This window comes from Podarcis filfolensis (assembly GCF_964270895.1).
Source record: "Podarcis filfolensis genome assembly, chromosome: 2".
NCBI lineage: Eukaryota > Metazoa > Chordata > Lepidosauria > Squamata > Lacertidae > Podarcis > Podarcis filfolensis.
This window is the reverse complement of record NC_139605.1, coordinates 34790455-34812579: the sequence shown is the minus strand read 5'-3', so window position 1 is coordinate 34812579 and position 22125 is coordinate 34790455. Positions and strand designations below refer to the sequence as shown.

At 42.7% G+C, this 22125-nt stretch overlaps 1 protein-coding gene across 3 annotated transcripts in view; it reads right to left on the bottom strand.

Annotated features, from left to right (window-relative positions):
- The window catches only part of GRM7 (glutamate metabotropic receptor 7), a 393161-nt gene that overhangs the window by 106444 nt on the left and 264592 nt on the right, over positions 1 to 22125 (bottom strand). For all 3 annotated transcript variants that reach the window (XM_083600646.1, XM_083600644.1, XM_083600645.1), the window contains exons 6-7: positions 9412 to 9612; positions 8130 to 8269 (exon numbers count right to left, since the gene is read on the bottom strand). In XM_083600646.1, coding sequence (XP_083456772.1) covers positions 8130 to 8269; positions 9412 to 9612 — 341 coding nt within the window. The remainder of the gene's footprint in view (positions 1 to 8129; positions 8270 to 9411; positions 9613 to 22125) is intronic.

Here is a 22125-nt window from a genome sequence, read left to right as displayed (position 1 = left end):
GAGCACGATTTCTGTTCTCATCCTGTAGCAAAGTTCTTAACCTGAAGCACTATTTCTGGGTTAGCAGAGTCTGTAACCTGAAGCGTATGTAACCTGAGGTACCACTGTACTCTGTTCTTCACTATGTCATTCATAATATTACAGTATTTCTAAATTCAGTGGTGGGATTCAAAGTATGACCCAACTGTTTCTCAACAATCACAGGGGCTGTGGGTTTTTGTTAATTGAACACATTCCTTGATACATCACTTATGAAACTAAAGGGGCTTTCAAAAGAATATTGGACAGGGGCTTACTGTTCAAAGCAGGGGTGGGGAGGTGGGTGACCCAGGAAAAAGCCATGCAAAATTAGCCCTTTGCATCTATGCACAGTAATTGAGATTAGTTTATACAGAGAGTTATACAGAGTTTATACAGAGAGACAAATAGATACAGTGGTACCTTGGTTTAAGAACAGCTTAGTTTATGAACAACTTGGATTAAGAACATTGCAAACCTGGAAGTAGGTGTTTTGGTTTGTGAACTTTGCCTTGGAAGCAGAACATTTTTCTCTTCCTGTCGAATGTGTTCCATTAGTAATTTGAGCCCCCCGCTACTATGGGAAAGCATGCCTTGGTTTAAGAACGCTTTGGTTTAAGAATGGACTTCCGGAACGGATTAAGTTCATAAACCAAGGTACCACTGTATAGAGGTACAAGCCATTTTCATAAACATGACAGAATAGAGCAAAGGGATTTAATTTTTTCTTCTGGCGAGGTTGCACTACATGCTGTTTTGAGACTTCGGCGGTCAATAGCACAGAAATTAAAAGCACAGTTCTCATGCCTGGATAAACTGAGATCACAGATTGCAATTTTATCCCATCCTACTTCCCCTACTTTCTGTGGAAACACATAGCTTGTTTAACCAACCGTCATGCTTATTTGTGTTAAGATCTATAGGATCTCACAGCATGGAATCTTGCTTATAAAACAGCAGCAGCCCAGATTTCTGTTAGGCAGCTCATCAAATACAGCAATTAAACAAGTCCACCAAAATAATGCAGCTTCTATTCATAAACCTGTAGTCATATGTGGCATGTAGGATATGACTCAAAAGTTGCATAACCCGACACTCTTCAGAGTGTCTTCTTCCATCATCAGATGCCTTACAAAACTACCAAGTTTAACACGCAGCTTGGGAGCTGAACATAAAAGGTTCTGAAAGGAAAACCTTGGTGCAGTGAGTAAAATAGTATGCATGTTGTGGTGGCAATTTCTTCCAGCAGCAACTATAACAAAGCCCCAGTTCCCTATCCACCCTTGTAAATAGCACCATCTGTTGATTCTAAGCAATATATAAATCAATATTTGTAGAAACATTTATCCACTATTAGATTGTTCTCCTGTATTACTTCATCCTGTTGAATTGTTAATGTTATTAGTCACAGAACACATATCAGTTGGACTGATACCATCTAATATTTATTTGGTTAACCAGTTAAATGTTCCCCCCCTCTGCTATTGCTTTAATAAACTAATTCTATCCCCATAGTACTTTCAGACAGTCATAGATTCACAGAACCATAAATTGTAGAGTTAGAAGGGACCCCGAGGGTTATTTTGTCCAACTCCTTGCAATGCACGAATCTTAACTAAAGCATCCATCACAGACAGTCATACAACCTCTGTTTGAAAAGCTGCAATGAAGAAGAGTCCACCACCTTCCAAGGGAGTCCATTCCACTCCCACCTGGGAAAAGAAAGGAAAGCTCCCAGGTAAGAGATGGGAGGGTCCACCCCTTTCTGTATGAGATAAGGCAGGCATAGGCAAACTCAGCCCTCCAGATGTTTTGGGACTACAACTCCCATCATCCCCAGTTAACAGGACCAGTGGTCAGGGATGATGGGAGTTGTAGTCCCAAAACATCTGGAGGGAGGGCCAAGTTTGCCTATGTCTGAGATAAATGTTAAGAGCTACATTTGAGACAGGACTCTGCATTTTCTTTTCTCTCTCTGTTCTTGTTTGTCTTTATTGTATTGTATTATGAAAAAACCTTAATAAAATTTTATGGGGCTCGGGGCAGGAATCAGCTGGATCCCCCCTGGTCTTCTTTCCCAGCCTTTTTGAAGATGGGGACAACATTTGCCAACCTCCAGTCTGCAGGGACCTCACCTGTTCACTAATAATTCTCAAATGTTATAGACAGAGGCTGTGAGTTTACATCTGCAAGCTCATTTAGTGCCCTTGGGTGCGGCTCAGCAGGTCCTGGAGATTTGAATTAATTTAAAGTAGCTACATGTTCCCTTGGGGACGCGGGTGGCGCTGTGGGTTAAACCACAGAGCCTAGGACTTGCTGATCAGAAGGTCGGCGGTTCGAATCCCCGTGATGGGGTGAGCTCCCGTTGCTCGGTCCCAGCTCCTGCCACCCTAGCAGTTCGAAAGCATGTCAAAGTGCAAGTAGATAAATAGGTACCGCTCTGGCGGGAAGGTAAATGGCGTTTACGCGTGCTGCTCTGGTTCACCAGAAGCGGTTTAATCATGCTGGCCACATGACCCAGAAGCTGTATGCCGGCTCCCTCGGCCAATAAAGCAAGATGAGCACCGCAACATCAGAGTTGGTCATGACTGGACCTAATGGTCAGGGGTCCCTTTACCTTTACCTTACATGTTCCCTTACCACCTCTTTTCCTATATTGGGCTGCAGCTCCCTCCTTGTGTCATTTATTCTGTTATCACCAGGTTGGGCATTGCTTTCCTTTTGGGTGAAGACTGAGACAAAGTAGGTGTTGAACAGTTCCACCTTCTCTCTGTCACCCAAAAGCATTTCTCTGTCTTTTTTCCATCCTGCAAGACAACTTAATGAAAGGATATTTAACTGTTTCCCAAGCACTAAGAATAACATCACTAGGGGCTTTTGTAGGGAAGAACCTACTTCAGTGAATGCACTAAGTGGAATGAAAAAGTAGTGAGTATATATAACTTAAGGATGAGGAAACTGTGGCTCTCCATGTTGTTGGGTTCCAGTTTCCATCAGCACCAACTGGCAGAGCCCATGATCAAGCATGATCAGAATGGTAGACAAGGAACATATGGGTAGGGCAGCAGATTCCCCATCATGGATATAACTAAACACATAAACAGAAGAACGCCACGGCAATCTCTACACTCTAATAGGTCCAAGCCTTGGTTTGACCAGGAATGCATGGCTATGAAACGCCTCATGCTGGATAAGTATAGGAACTATAGATCAGCGAACTTACCTTCACTTCCATTAGACTGGTTTGAGTTAAAACGCAGTTATAAAGCTCTGATTAATAAGAAAAAGCTCCAGGCACAAAGGGAGGAATGGCAGTGCCTGGTGGAGGCCTCCCGAAGGAAAGATTCTGCCACGTTTTGGAAAACAGTTGCAAAAAGCTGGAGAGACTCCCCGATTGAAATCAAATACTCTATACCTGTTGGAGCATGGGAGGCCTATTTCCATACATACAGGGGCTGATATACATTAATCAGAACATTTATAGAATCGTAGAGTTGGAAGGGACCACAAGAGTCAACTAGTCAAACCTCACAATTTTTGTATGTGCAAAATGTGGCTACTCTATGGGAATTTAAACATTAGGCATACTTAGAAATCCTATATAAAACCCTCTCCTCAGCTGTAATGGATTCATTTTTCTTTCCCTCAAGCTTCTATGTACCATTCTTATTTATCCTGAGAATACAGTGGAAAGAAGGATCAATACTTACACCATAAAGTACCTTTTCTTGATATAATACTGAGCTGTAAGATTTGTTCATGATGGGAAAACTGGCAATTAAGACAAACTTGAAGAAATGCAAAATATCAGATGGAAATATAAAAGTTAACCACTACACAAGATCATGATCGCTATGCTTTCCATACGGGGCATGATGCTAATATTTTACTTCTACTCACCATGAGAATTAGTGCCATGCTAGCCCATTATTTAACATGAAAACAATCAGAGTATTGCAACTGCTGTGTAAACATTCAGTGTAGTCTAGAGGCCAGGGGAGAGACACTTTACTTGCCTGCAAACACATGTTTTGAATAATTACAATCCGAAAAGCTCTGGAGATTGAAGGGCTGAGGAATATCCTCTGAAAGCCCTTCAAAAACCAGAAGATGTTCTGTAAAGTAAAATATCAAATCAAGCTCTTGTAGATGTTTGTAAGTATGTATTTATTACCTTATTAATTAATTTTGAACCACCCTTCTTGAATACAGATCCAATGGCAAATCACAGACATTAAAATAAAGCAAGCCAAACAACCACAAGGTTGTAAAACCCAAACAAAACGAAATTCAACAAATCATAATGAACGATAAATACAGTAGCAATCCATAATAATAACTCTAAGGCATTGGACAGTCCAATCATAGTGCACCAACAACCTTGGAAAACTAGTGTATCTCAATTGGGGTACTTTGATTGTTGGGTACCTTGCTGAACATATCATGGGTAGACTGTTGAGAAATAAGTCTGAACCTCTTACTGTGAGGGTTTCACATATTACTATAAAGACTTGGTAGGGTAGCTATAAGCCAGATCTGATATTTCAAACCAATGTGATTGCCAAATGCTATAATGCTCTTTTATTTTATTTTCATTTTTTTCAAAATGCTCTGTTCAATTATGTTTTACTTACGTAATACATAACGTCTAGATGGGCTTTTGACAAACAGATCAAATGACTAAGAAAGTGATTATGTTATCATGGTATATCATAGAATGATTTAAAATTGAAAACAAGCAACAAATCGTGTTGAATCAAATCACCACATAATCTGGATTTAAATGCTTTCTTTGCAATATCTGGCCAGACTCCTAGAAGGTAGAGAGAACAAAACCCATTTCGATAAGTCACTTGGCCAACACTCTCTGCCCACAAGATCTATATAATAAAACATCTCTTCAACAACCTGTGACCTGCCAAGAATTAGAATTAAAATCCAGTAGTTAAATAAACTCAGATGCATCTTCATTACAACAGGTTTCATTTCTCACTGTGGAGGCTGCGCTTCATTTCAGTCTGCCCAGAAATGCATGGTAGGCAAGCTCTTCTATCAGCAAAATATGCCAGACTATGTCAGATCACAAATTCTTATAAATGGGAGCCTTCATTTTCCAATACCTGGCTAGTGACTATCATTAACCTGGTCACTATATCATAATGGTGGATGCTAAAACAATGTGAAAGTTAAATCGAATAGTACAATAAAGAACTTGGAGGGTATAACCCTTTTTAAAGACCAGTGAATCATGTGATATGTTAAAATAGGATGATGAACTAAAAAGCAAGACAGACACAGTTTCTTTTTGATAGTTCGACGTTTCAGTCCTGATATTTTAATGAAAAGAATCCCCAAGTACCACAGTGGTACCTCAGGTTAAGTACTTAATTCATTCCGGAGGTCCATTCTTAACCTGAAACTGTTCTTAACCTGAAGCACCACTTTAGCTAATGGGGCCTCCTGCCGCGCCGCCGGAGCACGATTTCTGTTCTCATCCTGAAGCAAAGTTCTTAATCTGAGGTACTTTTTCTGGGTTAGCGGAGTCTGTAACCTGAAGTGTATGTAACCTGAAGCATATGTAACCCGAGGTACCACTGTATTTTTTTTTCCTATGGGAAGAAATTATTATTACTAATAATTCAGCAATATTAGGAATGCTGTCAATTGCACATGTATAAACATTCTCTCCCACACATTCACTTGCTCTATATCCTCACCTCAACCAAATTCCTGCTGGGATAGCAAGCAGCCCAGAAGAGTCATTTCTCAATCTGTGCAGTTCTATATTAAGAAACACGTGTGTCTCAACACAATGAGCTGCCTTGAATTTCAATCTGACAACTAAAGCAACATATTGGCAGAATAATTCTGCAGAACTCTGCCTACTCTAAGACAATATTCTACTGCAGTCACAGTTAACTGAGTAAGGGGGGAAAATAACATAGGAGGATGATTTGTCTTCATGTGCTACCAACACATGTGCTCTCTCTCTCCCTCTCTCTCACCTTATGTAACATTCCAGTGTCTTCTCAGAATCAGCTCAGTGAAATCCAGCTTCGATTTCAGGCAACAATATTACTGTCTAAACAGTTAAAAAACTCAAAACAAAACAATTATATTGTGTGTGTGATTTGAGTAGTTCAGCATGTAAAGGGTAAAGGTAAAGGGACCCCTGACCATTAGGTCCAGTCGTGACCGACTCTGGGGTTGCGGCGCTCATCTCGCTTTATTGGCCAAGGGAGCCGGCATACAGCTTCCGGGTCGTGGCCAGCATGACTAAGCCGCTTCTGGCAAACCAGAGCAGCACACGGAAACACCGTTTACCTTCCCACTGGAGTGGTACCTATTTATCTACTTGCACTTTTTTGGGGTGCTTTCGAACTGCTAGGTGGGCAGGAGCAGGGACCGAGCAATGGGAGCTCACTCCGTTGCGGGGATTCGAACCACCGACCTTCTGATCGGCAAGTCCTAGGCTCTGTGGTTTAACCCACAGCGCTACCTGCATCCCAGTTCAGCATGTAGTGGTGTGCAAATGGATGGATATTTAAGACATAGGCTTTTGCTTCAGGAAGTTGAACATTGAGTAGAACAAGAAATAGGACAGCAATATTTCTACAGTTAGTACCTGGTGATCAGGAAAACTGAAAGATGTTAGGAAATGCTCATCATATATTGGGGGAAGCCAAATGTTCTTTCAGCATATTATAAATAATATTTATCCCAGCATATTGTAGTTGAATACTGGCCAATGCACTTCAAACGAGGTATCTTGTTTATTTACGATTTGCTCATACAATTTGAACACAATCACGGTGCTAGCTCAGGGGACGCTGTGGTTTCGTGCTATCAGCCACAGAGATTAATAGCCTAAGAGGGTTTACTCAGAAATGACTCTCATTGAATTCGTGGAGTTTGCTCCCATCAAGCATGCATAAGATTGCAACTTTAATTTGCTACAATAACCCTTTCCTCATTCAGGCACGGTAGCACCACAGCATGCAGTGTAAAGTGGTAGTTTGTCCATCCCCAATACACACTCCTTAAAATAAAATAGAGGGATTGGTGTAGAAATATTTCCAGAGTAAAACCAGGAGAGATGGATTTGATGCCTGCTTTGACATTTTCCAGAAAAGGAATGGGGAGAGCAGCATAGCTTGGAGTTGCCATTAGGTCATCTGTTTCCTATCTGATATCTCCCATCACAACCACCTTCTCCATGTAGGACACCTTCAGGTATACAAGCTGAAACCTTTGTGTGGTTTCCCTGATTTTTTTTAAAAAAGAATGCCTGGGGATGTTTGAAATAGTATATCATTCCAAAATGCACAAGCAGGTATGTGGCCTGTACAGCTGGCTTGTTTTCTTGGCTGCTCTGTGTCTCAGTTTGTTACCGTTATTTAATGATGTTTTAACTGGCAAGTATAAGACGCAGCTACAGTTCTTACAGTAGAACTATCAAAACATCCTTGTTTAAGTGTTGGTAGCTGCTGGTGATTCCGTACTTTTTCGTGATTTTTTTTACCATAAAAAGTATCTAAAAAATGGGGGGGGGATCATCTTATACACAGTTATTGCAGAGTTGTGACTGGGTATCGGTTGTTGTCACGAGCAGGAGATTGCAAGCGGTGATTGGGTGGGTGATTGTTGCATGCGGCAATAGCTGCTTCCGATTTGCTGCTGCTGCGGCAACTGGACAGACGATCTGCGTCTTCTTATCACACCGGGTGATGATTGGCAGATTACTCACGTTGCGCTCGTCATTCTGGCGGGTAAATGTTCATTTGCAGTCCACCCCCCCCCCACACAAAAAAAGCTCCACAGCTCTGGGCAATCCCCTCCCAAAAAACCAGCTCAACAACTCAATAACTCTGGGCAATCTCCCCCCCTTTTCTTAAATTCTAGTCCCCAGAAATAAGGGTCGTCTTATACATGGGGGCATGTTATACATGGAAAAATACAGTATTTCACAGGACTATGTAATGTTGCAATATTGCAATGTCCACAGGTGACTTTCCCTACGCAGCAGTCTACAGCAGCGGTAAGTATCCAACCTGAAGTAGCAGCATGCTACTCATGAGCATACCTCAAAGTAGAGAATAAAACAGGCTTACATTGAGCTGCAAGTCATCTGTCCACTGGCCAATCAGATGGTAGCCTGGAGCGCTGGTGTTTGTTGCTTGGTATTGAAAGATGTCGTAACGCCCTGGTGCATCACCATTCTTATTAAACATCACTGGAGTGCCAGCACTGCCTGAGGAAGGAAGTCAAGCAAAAGGAAAGAGAGAAAAGACCCAACACTTTACAATATTTCCTTTCGTTGTGTACCGAGTTGAATAGGATCCAAAATGCAGCAGTCTGATTGGTCCTAGAACAATGCCAGTATGATTGGTCCGCAGGAGCCACCCAATCCAGCTCCAGGTGAAAGTGAATCCGCAACCTGATTGGCCTACAGGAGAATCCCAGAATTAGCCAATCACGTGCGCCCCATTGTGTAAATAAATAAATAAATAAAGCAGATATTTTGGGGGAACTTTCATTCCTCACTACTATGAGCTGAATTAAGAGCATGAAATCCACACTCGACTCTGAGTATATTTCACCTTTCTTTGTTTTCTGGTGGGCGAAGAGCTTTTAGGATGGGATTACAGCTCAGACAGCAACCCCCCATCACTGTACATTTTAAATGAACATTTTAAAACACCCTTCCCTGTCTTCTCTTCTGTCATTTCTGGGATTCATTGTCCTGACTCCCCCTGCTCAGTGCCAGCTAGCTGAAACATGTAGCAGTCTTGGTTCCAGTCTAATTCATACATATGACCCAATATATGAGGCGGGTCCATTTCACTACAAAAAGGGGGGGATTCTTGGGTGGAAATCTGTGCTGGGAATGGAACTTCTTGATTATTGTGTTTTCCCTCGGAAAACATTCCATCTGTTTCAAAGAGATATTGCCACCAGAAGACAGTGAATCTTGACTAGCATCCAGAAATAGCTCCTTCCTCCAGAATATGTTCTTATTCCAGTAATCAACACAGTTCTGGAGTGGAAAACAACAACAGAGGAGACTGGGGAAAAGCTGTTCCTGATTTATCCTTAAGTTCATCTTCCCTTAGTCTCTTTCAGGAAAATAAAAGTAACAGGAGTGAGCATACCACTAGCCCGGGTCCAGATATAACCCTAAGCCACAGCATGGCTTAGACTTGGGTACTGCAGCAGCTTTCACCTTTTTTTTCCAGCCAGCTAGCCAGCCAGCCAGCCCTGTATACTGTGTACTAAGTTCCCTTGAAGGCAACACAAATCGCTTTGCTTTAAAAATGTTTATCAGGATTGGGAAAGGGTCAGGTAGTTAATTCGAACCAAATCTCTGAGACGGATGGATGGTTGTGGACTCACCGTTGAAGTTAACACTGCGGATGTACTTCAGCAGCTTCTTGCCCCCCGCATGTTCCATCTCTGGGCAGACACCAGAATAATCACTGCACAGATCCTTGTTCATCTGATGGAGGGCATGAGCCATGGCATAAACAGCATCGATCACAAACTGAACTCTCCCCTCCTGCTCATAGTGGGAGTCTTTCCCAATTCTCTCCTGTCCTGCACAGTTAAAGAAATACACACAAAAGATATCTGTTGAGGAATAGAATTATTCCCATGATTAAAGTGCCATGTCCATTTCAAAAAACAATGATGAGAGAGAGAGAGATTTTTTGGAAGTTTTTTTATATAGTTTTAACACACAAAGCTCATTATCGTGAATAAGACCAGCTCAAGGAGTACTAATTAAATTATCTGAAATATATTTAATTGAAGAAGAAGCACAAGCAAGCTGCATTTTAAAGATAACTGCTTTTAGTTTTAACATAGTCTGAAAGTTAACCAGACCCCCCCAAAAGTAGCCCATCTGGCCCAGTGCTCTGGGTTGTATCTGACTTAAGTCATACTCAATGCGCACCCATTGAAATCAGTTGACGTAAGTTAATCAGGTCCATCAAGTTCAAAGGGCTGACTTTGTAGGATACAACCCTTTGATTGGCAGGGGCCTGGTTCACATATTACAGTAAGCCAAATGTGTGGGTTCCCAAAGAGGAGCTCACAACAGCTTTACTCCATCCCAGAATTGCCTACAGGCTTCTGGTTTGCAAGGGAAGAGCTTAACCACAAGCCTGGGTTCAAGCAATATGATAATTCAAACTTTGGCTTAGCTTAAAAAGGTAAAGGTAAAGGGACCCCTTACCATTAGGTCCAGTCATGGCCGATTCTGGGGTTGCGGCGCTCATCTCGCTTTATTGGCCGAGGGAGCCGGCGTACAGCTTCTGGGTCATGTGGCCAGCATGACTAAGCCACTTCTGGCGAACCAGAGCAGCGCACGGAAACACCGTTTACCTTCCCGCCAGAGCGGTACCTATTTATCTACTTGCACTTGGACGTGCAGGAGCAGGGACCGAGCAACAGGAGCTCACCCCGTTGCGGGGATTCGAACTGCCGACCTTCTGATCGGCAAGTCCTGGGGTCTGTGGTTTTTTTAAAAAAAAAAGCTGGGGAAAGAGAAAAGTGGCTTCAAGCTCTAATTTGGGAGCCTGTACATTTATGTGATTCTGGTAAGCCAAGCTTACCATGTGATGTGAACCAGCCCAATGTGTGCTCTAACATTGAGCTATGAGACTCACATTTAAAGCAGCCCAGGAGAATCCCAGGAACTGCAGTTTGCTGAGGGTGCTGGGGATTGTAGCTCTGTGAGGGGTAAACTACGGCTCCAGGGATACTCTGTATGTGCTTTAAATGTGTGGTGTGTATGCAGCCTGAGCCTCTGTTCCAACTCCAGAATGAAGATACCTATAGTGTCGTTCACATTCAGCTACTGTATTTGTCTGTTAAAACCAAAACCAAAAATACCCCTACAATATGCAACAAATAATACTTATCTGAATGGGAAGAAATCTTGCTTTTTTATTTTTAAAAAAGAAAAAAGACACACTTCCAATTTTGAAGTCTGATGGTATACATGCTTTTCAAATCCCAGACTCTTAATTTAAAGATGCAGACAGATTTGAGAAGGAAAGAGTAGTTTCTGTGGCAAACTGAAGGGTGCTCAAGAGAATTTGGTTAACCAGCAATCTGGGGGAGTGCGGTGCATATGTAATTCAAGAGGCCTTCCTTTCGTCTCCCCCCAAGGGATAAAAAGAGTTCATCTGAATTCATAGAATGCTATTCAAATGTTGCATTTGCAATGCAGAAATCCATTCTATTCCCCCCAACTTCTACTGTTAAAAGAAGCCCTGCTGTTTTCAACCCATAAGAAGGAGGTGTTTTTCTTTTTTCTTTTTTCTTTTTTTAGGACACCATGGTGCTGGTTTATAAAACCAGCACACGTTTATATATATATATTCTTTAGTGACTAGAGTGAAGGCTTGAGGGTTGTCCACAAAAGTGCAGAGCTTATTTTCACCTTTCAATCATGTACATGGGTAAACAAACACAGAAAAGGTTTCCAATGAAGTAGCCTTTTTAAATGTTCTTCCATAGGCAGATCGTTTACATTGAATTTTCTCCCCAAGGCTGTGTACCCAACTTCACGATCTTGTGGCGACAGTGAGCACCACTTGTAGGGATGGCTAGTCCTGTTTCACTGCCTGAGGTGAAACAGAAAGATGCCATCCCTGCCCTACCAAAGCCTTGCTTTGCACAGAGTTGCACAGCAGTGGCTCCAGCAAATCTCACCAATGCCACCACTGTGCACCCTGTGGTGGTTGGGACGCCTGCAGGGGCACCCACCCATGGGATTCTGTTGCCTGAGGCAACTACTTCAGTCTGCCTCATGGGTGGGCAGGCCGGCCCTGGCCACTTGGCTTTATGTCAGGCGTCAGGGAATCCGATCCCCCCACAACAGGCTGCCAGGAATAGACAAGGGAAGCTCTTACCAATGTTTTTTATTCAATATTCACAGAGAGAGGCTTAGAAATGCAGCCTCTTGGAATAATGACATTGCTCTGAGTAATCTCCACCCTCCTTCTCTCCTCAGTCATCAACAGCACCACCCACCTTACGTTGGCTACTTATGGCCATTTGCCTCTGAGCCCTTTGCTCTCTTACTTTCAATGCTTGCTGGGTTCTAGGAGGGTCTGGAATGCTTTCTACCAATAACATGTCAGCCAGCTGCTCTGGCTCTGCTCCCCCCCCCCCCTACCATTATTTCCCAACTTTGCCCCTCATCTACCTCTGAGCCGCAACCTTCTGCAAACCACTGTTGTAAATCTATACGATCTTCCGTATAGCGGAGGGGGAGGCGGTCTCCACCATTCCTCCTCTGTCCAGTCCCTGACACTTTAGAAGATCTGAATTCAGATGCCTGCTCAGCCATCAAGAATTCACAGAGCCTCTTCAGGAAAGAATAAGCCTTCCTTACTCCTTCATCTGTTATGTAGGCAATTGTATCACTGATTGTGAAGAAATAGCTAAAGACAGTAAAGCAGCCAATGTGCTGAAAAAGCACTAGAGAAATGTTTAATAATAAATCAGGGATTGACAAATGCTCTGACACAGAATAATAATGAAACTGGTGAAGCTTGCTGCTGCTCTTGGGAGCTTGTTGCCAAGCGCACCAAAGAGAAAACTGATGCGTTAAGTTATCCGGCAAAATCCATAAATATGGTGGTGTCAGAACTGTATGGGTATCCTGGGTCAAGACGAAATTTAGACACAGGAATTGCAGTGGGCAATGGGGAACATGCCCCTCTACTTCCCTATGCACCCTATGATGTTTACACTCCACTTGGAGGCATACACATGCAGCCACCATTTTTTATATCTTCTTGCCACTCAGAACTGGGGGCAGTGGTGGGGAGAGATGATGTAAATCAGGCCACTCCATGAGTATCCATGAGGCATGTCACACTATGCATTAGTTTAGTGGATGATGGGGCAGATGGGCTTATACCTCCAACACCAGAAATTGCAGCCACCTAGAAGTATTTATTTTAAGTCTAAGAATCCTAAGCAAATGAACATAAAAAGATCAAAGACTTGCATCTTGTTTTCTATGGTGGCCAGTCAGATGCCTCTAGGAAACCCACAAGCAGGATATGAAGGCATGAAGTATCTGCCATGTTGCTTTCAAGAAAGTGGTATTTTGATGGCATGCAGCCTCTGATCCTGGAGGCAGTGAGTCTTGTTGCTCAGGTATAGTCAAAACACAGGTATAAGGGACACTGTGGCACTGTGGTCTAAACTACTGAGTCTCTTGGGCTTGCCGATTGGAAGGTCGGTGGTTCAAATTTGTGTAGTGGATTGAGCTCCTGTTTCTCTGTCTCAGCTCCTGCCAACCTAGCAGTTTGAAAGCACACCAGTGCAAGTAGATAAATAGGTACCACTGCGGTGGGAAGGTAAATGGCATTTCCATGCACTCTGACTTCCATCACGGTGTTCCATTGTACCATAAGAGGTTTAGGTATGCTGGCCACATGACCCGGAAAGCTGTCTGTGGACAACGCCTGTCCCCTCCACCTGAAAAGTGAGATGAGCACTGCACCCCATAGTCGCCTTTGACTGGATGGAGTTAACCGTCCATGGGTCCTTTACATTTCTCTTTCCCTTATAGTCAAGAAAAGCTAGATGTCAAGCACGGCCCACGCAAACAGTTTGCAGCTGAATTCAGTTCACTGCACATTCATTTTGAACCAGTGCCTTCAGATGAATGCATGCTGGAATTGGAATATTCTCATTGAATGCAAAACCCCAATATGCTTAACAACCGATTTGCATTGAGCTAGTTATGGCACTGTGGCATACACAACAGCAGCAACAAGCATATTTTACTCCCACTGCCCCACACATTTGTTCCAGCTGATGCCTTTTATCTTCATATAACATTGTGCGAGGCAGGCTCCAAATGTGGCAAGCTGCAGGACTCCGCTTGAAGAGAGGTGCTATGATTAAGATATTCCCTGGGTTAAAGCTCAATTATAATTCACAACAGGACTAGCCATGATTAATTTCTCTCAACTAATCCAAGAGGGTGAAAAATGGCCTGAGCTTTGATAATTCACCAACTGTCCCTTTTTTTATTATCATGCCGCGCCATACTCATTGATTACAGAGTGTATGACATTGCAAGGCAGTGACATTACAGTAGTATCAAAATTGTCTTTCTCTGAGATCCAGAACCAAATCTGTTATGCAGTGGAAAAAGCACACTAAGAGACTCGGAGAAGCAGTCTTAGAATTTAAAAATGAAGACAAACAGGATTTAATTAGCCACACTAAATTTGAGGTCATATGTGGCAAACTGAAAGGGTGGGTGAACGGAATTTAGTGTTGCAGCTGTGAAAGTGTAAATGAAACCTTCTTAAAGGGATGTGGGCACTTCCTAGGAAAACAAACTGGCAGAAAGCATGGTTAAATCTGGAATTATTAAAAGACAGAGAAGATCAGGCTCTGAGTGAGGGCAAAATTAGTATGTTCTCTGCAAGACCTTCATCTGGTCCCAACTCTTGGAGAGGCGTTGTTGGCGTGATCGCCCTCACCCGTCGGCAATCAATAGAGCCAGGAAAATGGCTAATCGTGCAGTGGCACAAAAGGTGCAACTATGGAATGGTTGGGTGATACGGCACCCCATCATTACTTTTGACCAGGAGGCCTTGTTTCACAATGATGGCATTCATCTTTCCAATTGGGGAAATGATATTTGGCTGGTTGACATAGTGGAGGGCATTAGAGATTGGTTGCAGGTGTGAGGGTGTTGCTGGTGAGCCCCTTTGGCTCGAGTGGCAGTTAGGCATTGGGTAAGCCTTTGTTTATGAGAGAGGAGGTTGTACCCTCTGTCTGCCCCTCCTCGATAAGGGTATCCTGTTATAGGGATCCGGGGGTGTGGATCCCGTCCAAAGCCTGGGCGTGGGCTAGGGCCATGCCACAACCCATTGGGGACCCTGGGGGTGCGCTGATTTGATGTACCATATTTTTCGCTCTATAAGATGCACCAGACCACAAGACACACCTAGTTTTTGGAGGAGGAAAACAAGAAAAAGTATTCTGAATCTTAGAAGCCAGAACAGCAAGAGGGATCGCTGCGCAGTGAAAGCAGCAATCCCTCTTGCTGTTCTGGCTTCTGGGATAGCTGCGCAGCCTGCATTCGCTCCATAAGATGCACACACATTTCCCTTACTTTTTAGGAGGGGGGAAAGTGAGTCTTATAGAGCAAAAAATACGGTATGTCATAGGGCTCCCCCACTGGTAGTTTACTCTTAGTGGGATGCCCTGCAGACGGGCAGGAGTCATAATATACTGTAGTCTGGTTTCACCAATCAATGCCTAAGCCAAACTGGTCACACCTGTAACCAATAAAGTTGTGGGCTATTTTATTCCATTTACCTAAATATTTGTGTCTGTGTGTTTATTATCTAAGGGAACTGTGGGGTCTGGGGCCTCGTCGTGCAGAGGAATGTCCTCACTAACCTTCAAAAATGTTTGGGCAGTGTGTCAAAAAAAAGCAGTCATTATGACACCTAGCTATGTTAATTGGTCATCTGCCACCCTGAGTTCTATACTGGAAGAAGGGCAGGATATAAGAAGCTTGCTTTTAAAAAAAAAAATGCACAGAGGGTGACTGCAGTGGAACCTTGGAGCTTTCAAAATGTTTTGGCAAAGACTGTCACCTAAAACTAAAACCTTACATTATTGTGGGCAGGTCCATGGATGGGAAATTTTTAAAGCAGGAAGAACAGCATGAAATGGACAAATTTTGGTTGAATCCCCCACAGATCTGATCAGAAGGTCAGCAGTTCAAATCCCTGTGATAGGGGTGAGCTCCCATTGCTCGGTCCCTGCTCCTGCTAACCTAGCAGTTCAAAAGCACGCCAAAGGGCAAGTAGATAAATAGGTACCACTCCAGCGGGAAGGTAAACGGCGTTTCTGTGCACTGCTCTGGTTCGCCAGAAGTGGCTTAGTCATGCTAGCCACATGACCCAGAAGCTGTACGCCGGCTCGCTCGGCCAGTAAAGCGAGCTGAGTGCTGCAACCCCAGAGTCATCCACGACTGGACCTAATGGTCAGGGGTCCCTTTACCCTTACCTTTAATTGGAGTTGGGGAGCACTAAAGTACTTGCATTTGTGAATTCCAAACTATGCAAGATGGTGAAACCCCCAAAAGACTGTGGATAACTACAAGGGGATTTCCAAATAGCTTGCCTGGATAACAAAATGACAGATGAGATTCACTTATATCAACACAAAGTGACTGCTTCAAATATACATTAATGGGGTCCAAATTAGCAGTGGCTGTCCAAGAGCTATTTGGGTCATGGTGTACAGCTCACTAAAAGCATAAGCTATGTGCAGCAGTGGTAAAAAGGGGTGTGGTAGAAATTCTAAAGGAAGGGATGGAAATGTACAAGTGTCATGACGCCTTTGTGCTGTGTCCTGGCCTGCCAATGAGCCTGTTTGGCCGGGTGGGTCAGTTATTACAGCACCAAGGAGAGCTCCTCATGACAACATGCTCCAACAGGAGTTGGAAGTGATCTGAGGTCTTTTGCACTTCTGCCTCTAGTCCACCTCTCTTGCACTGTGTTAAAAAATTGTAGACCTTTAATGGCTACAGAGGTGAGATCTGGTAAATGACATATATAGTGGTACCTTGGGTTACAGATGCTTCAGGTTACAGACGTTTCAGGTTACAGACTGCTAACCCAGAAATAGTACCTCAGGTTAAGAACTTTGCTTCAGGATGAGAACAGAAATCGTGTGGCGGCAGCAGGAGGCCCCATTAGCTAAGTGGTACCTCAGGTTAAGAACAGTTTCAGGTTAAGAATGGACCTCCAGAACGAGTTAAGTTCTTAACCCAATGTATCACTGTATATGGATGGCTACTGATTTCATTCCAAGTGTACCCAGGGCTGCTGAACAAGGTGTTATTACACACACACACACACACACACACACACACACACACACACACACCTTCATAGAGGAAGTCCCCCGCATCCAAAGGAACTGCTGTATCTTTGCTGGGTCAAGACACACATTTTTAGGAAATATAATTCAGAAAGAAGGTTCCTTCTTTACACCAGTAAATAAGGGCTGTTTTACACATTATTTACAGCCCAACATTGTACACACACAAGGCCAACCACAGTTCCCCGGCAAGTGTGCCTTTATGATACACATGTGTTTCCAAAAATGTGTTCATTGCAGTCATGCTTGACATGTTTACACTCACATTTGTATGTGTGTGTGTGTGTGTGTGAGAGAGAGAGAGAGAGAGAGAGAGAGAGAATCCAAACACATGATAGGATAAATAGCCCTGAAGAGGAGGTTTCAATTGAAGTATATAAGTATTCTCCTGCATTATGCTAGCTATGATAGAAGCTGGAATACAATCAGTCCACACATTCAAACTTTCAGTTTGTAATCACTTGATAAACAAATCTATTTTTATTTTTCTGCCCTGTGAATTGAGGATTACATTTACTGGGTTTATTTTGTCAGTAATCTTATTCAGAGCAATATCAGGCAGATATGAAGGCAAGCAATATCATCAGTTCATCTGCCTGTATGAAGAAATAACTTGAGAAAACCATAGACTTTGGCCTAGGCAGAAATCCTCCTGAAAAGCAGTAAACTATCTTGAGGAATCAGTCCCACAGAACAGACCACTGGCTGCAACAGTTGTGAGGAATGGAAGGCAAGGCTGATAAGTTTGGTCCCATATGAAATATGCACCATGTTTTAACTTTTATATTATGTGCTGGCAGAATGGAAATGCACAGGTATAGTAATGTTGAATAATGATGTCAAGGCATGAAGGAGAGGGCCAAACCCAAACCATTGCAGAGCACTAGGTTTGATCTGTCAAATACTGGACATAGACAATAATGTTGTTATGTGTTCAATAATTTGCAATGGTTGCTATATACAGTGTATAACTGAAATAAAGTGTGTTGTTCCCCAATTTAGCCCTGCTTCCGCTTGCCGTTCCTTCCTCTGTTGGCTGCACTGTGCCAAATTATAGATTGTATCTCTTATTTATCCTCTTGTACTCTGTAAAGCGTTGGGCATGTTGACTACGTAAGTAAGAAATAAATGGACCAAAAGAATGAAACATCAAGTTCCTCTGTCCATTAGAATGCTCTCCTGGTACTCCACATATCAGCAATATATTTTTCCAGCTTTAAAATATAGTTCTACTCATGAATCATCACTTCTTCCTTATACTTTTATAGCAGATAACTGCTCAAGCTTAACCACAAGCTAGAGCTAAAATGAAAAGAAAAATAAAGGATCCTTGTCCCATGACAATTCTCCTAAATGTTTGATGCCACTTAGTATTCACGTCTGGTGGTGTGACAAAATGGAACCAGAGAGTGCTTTGGCATTGCAGCTAGAATGAGTCAGCTCTTGAAAGATAAATGTACTTGATGTAGGACCCGGAATGCTGTGCAAAATGGCTGAGTCTGCTTTGTGTCATATGGGAACAGTCATGACTTTTTCAATGAGAAAGTGGCAGGACTTCTGAACATCATTCCTCAAAGCTCTACAGCTAAGCTTTTGTCACGGGCTCTCTCTTTCAAACTCTGTCCTGCCTAACCTCCACAAAGCACATTGCTTCAGGTAAGTAGCAAGTAGAAATATCACGAGATCAAGACTGATTTTAAAATGTCACTGAGAATAGGCTAATGGATACTCAACAATGTACTGCTGGGAGCCTTTTGAACCCCTTCTTGGCCCCTGGCAGAGCAGACTAAAGCTGCAATCAGCACTTTATTCCAATTCCCTGATGTTTCCTTACCTACTAATTATTGCATTTTCTACAATGTAAGATCCACTACCAGAATCTAGTGGAAACTTAGTGTTTATTTCTGTGTTAATTTGTGTGTGTGTGTGTGTGTGTGTGTGTGTGTGTGTGTGTGTGTGTGTACACACGCAGGCAGGCAGGCAGGCAGGCAGGCAGACAACATTTGCAACCCTGTTAACCTGGAAAATTATGGAACAAAATCTGGGGTGGTATTCTGGCATACAGTTCTTTCCTGCTGTTTTCATATATGAATCATTGGGGAAGAGAAGCACACATGGGCACGGCAGGGTGGTGGTGGTGACACAACATGTCCAATGACATCTGCTGTTGTGTCACACCATGCTCACTGTTGTGAATGAAATTTAGCATGCCATGGCGACATATTGATAAAAGAAAAAATCTACAATTCTGTAACACCATCTACAATGCACTGTAAAAGAAATGGTAGAAACCAGTACAGAAGTGCTAGCTGTATTAACAGGAAAGCTAACATGTCTGAATCCACCCTAAGGACAGCAGTGGGTGTTTAGGAATCCCATTGGTACTACTAAGCCAGTAATAGCTGCTGTACCATTCTTGAATCTATTGGGATAGCCTTAATATAGTCTTGTGAGTTGTCACCCTGCTCCTTATTGCAAAATGCAGAACTGATCTATTGATTCAGTCTATATTTCCTTACCTGAACATTGGAAATACGAATATTGCCAACATCCTAGATGTTAGCAATTCATAGTTAGAGCAGCATAGCCTTTTATAATGTGTGTTTGCGTGCATAGTGGACACTGCATCAACTGGGATGATGGGGGACGTCTGTGGAAATGTTCGTCCCTATGAACTTGCAAAGTGTTCCTACTTGGAAACACTCTTATGTCTGTGTGTGTGCGGTGAATGCAAAAGGTGTGCAAAGAGCGTTAGAGCATACAAAGAGGGAATTAGGGCATCTTTCCTTTTATGTTCACTGCATAGCAGTGGGAACATCCAGGCCATATTCACTGAATGCTCCATTCCATAAGACATAAGCGCCTAATGTTAAGCCATTAAAAAAAATCTATTGAATAAAAGCAAACACCCATCCTATCCAACACCCACAGTACCAGGCAGGTGTCTCTGAGAAAGATCAGAAGTAGGCCACAAAGGCAATACCTTTCCCTGATATTGCTCCCTAGCAACCAGAATAATTAAAAACACACTCCTTATTCAGCATTCTTTTTGCTGAACAGTCTAAAAATATATATTAAAAATGCCCATGATCTAATTAAATACGTTAGTAAGACTGCCCATGATAATGGAATGTACCGTGAGTACAAAAGCAATATAATATCTTTAGGCAATGAATACATTCAACAGAAGTACACATGACGGCATGATGCAGCCTGTATCATTTTGGTTATGGTGCTAGGAACATAGGAGTCCATTGGTCCATCTTGTTCAGTACCATCCACACTGAGTGGCAGTGGATCTCCAACGTTTTAAGCAAGATTCTCTCCTAGCCCCACCTGCAGATGCAGTAGATTGAACCTAAGACTTTTTGTGTCCAAAGCAGCTGCTTGGCCCCACTGAGCTACATCTGTTCCCCAAACATCAGCTTTGGGTTTCTCCAAGACGAGAGATTGCCATTGTCACAAAGGGGCTTTACATTAAAACCAAATATTTTAAATGTGGATACATTTTAGAAGCATCAACCTTGGCAAATAACACCACTACAATTTTAGACACATTTTTGCAGAAAAGGTTTGTTTTCTAAAACAAAAATCTCACAGATCATTAGTCAGTTGTTATTATTATTTTGACCTTAATTGGCATAAAGTCCATTATCGAGTCAAATGTATTTGGAGAATGAATCGGCACTTCTCCCTGGCACTCTGTGTTCTGCTTCATTGCCACCCCCAGTCCTCATATTATCACAATATGCTCATTTCATTTATTTTTTGGGGGGTTTTTTTAATTGCAGGGGAGTGATATAAGAGGAAAGGGGCTCATAAGAGAATGTGTTGCTGTGTTCTGAATTCTCTAAGTTGTATGTTACTAAGTCACCATTTTTGGTCTTATAAATATCTTCATCCTTGACTGCATCCTTTAAGGACACCCACAGTTTTCTAGTTCTAGATCAGCCCCCATCTGGCTTAGCCAATGGTCTGAGATAATGGAAGTCAAAGTGCAACAGCACCTGAGGACACAAGGTGGAAGGACACAGTTTGAGATAATGAAGAAGAAAAAAACATTTTCTCTCCAATTCAATGAGTATGACCTCCCTTTGTTCTTCTTATCGGAAATCAGATTTCCTGTTACACTCTTTTGCATTCCCTCCCTTTCTATTCAGTTGATTGTTCTGATGTTATGAAATCTTTAAAAACGGTTATCTTGAAACATGTAAGATATTAAAAGGAGATAAGATGATACAGAGAAGCACGGTTTTCAAAAAGCATCTACAAAGAGAAAACAACTCAGATTCTAACAGACAGATGAAATATATTCAGACATTTGAAAAAATAATAAAGCTACCAACTGGTCGTTCATCTTTTCTTTAACTGGCCTGGTCAGCTTAGGAGAATCTGGGCAGACAACAGATGGCTCATAACAAAAGCAAGACAGTGTCTTGTCCTTTCACTGGTTCCCCGCACTTCAATTTTTGAAAGTTCTACAAAGAAGTATTTATTTTGTACGCTCACTTCTTGTGTGCATACGTCTAGCAGGTAGGGGAGGACCAGAAGAAGGTGTGGGCATGCAACACTGAATGAGCAAAGTTCAAAATCTCTTGGCTGCCCAGTCGCTGTGACTAGCAGCGAGGTAGAGTTTGGAGATTTGCTTCACTCATATGCCAGTGCATTTGCTCCTTCCAGAAGGTGTAGTGAGAAGCTAAGACAAAGGAGAGAGTCTGAGCAGGGTGGGAAGCTTTGCCTACTGGCCAGTTGGAGAACTTGGTGATGTCCATAAATCTCATTGCAGACAGCAGTAGGACAAGCCTGACAGTGGTTTTGCTCGTGCTGCCTTTTGGCCAGCAGCAGCCACTACCACATCTGTACCGTGACTGTAGCAGTGAACGTCATGGCAGCAGCTGCACACATGGAAGTGATAGAAACAGCAGTAACAGAGATCTCCAGAATGGCATGGAGCAGCCTCAGCAAGCGGTGTTGAGGTCCTGGACTAGTTTCTTGTCCTCTGCCGCATATGTGTTGTGCTCCATTTGTGCCAAATTCCTTTGGCGTGTCTGAGGCTGGCTGGCTATTGGGTTACTTGTGTTGGATTGTTGCAGCAAATTGTCCCTGCCTCAGTGTTTCCCTTAAGAAAATCTGGATTATGGCTTCTGTCCTGCATTTGTTTGTACA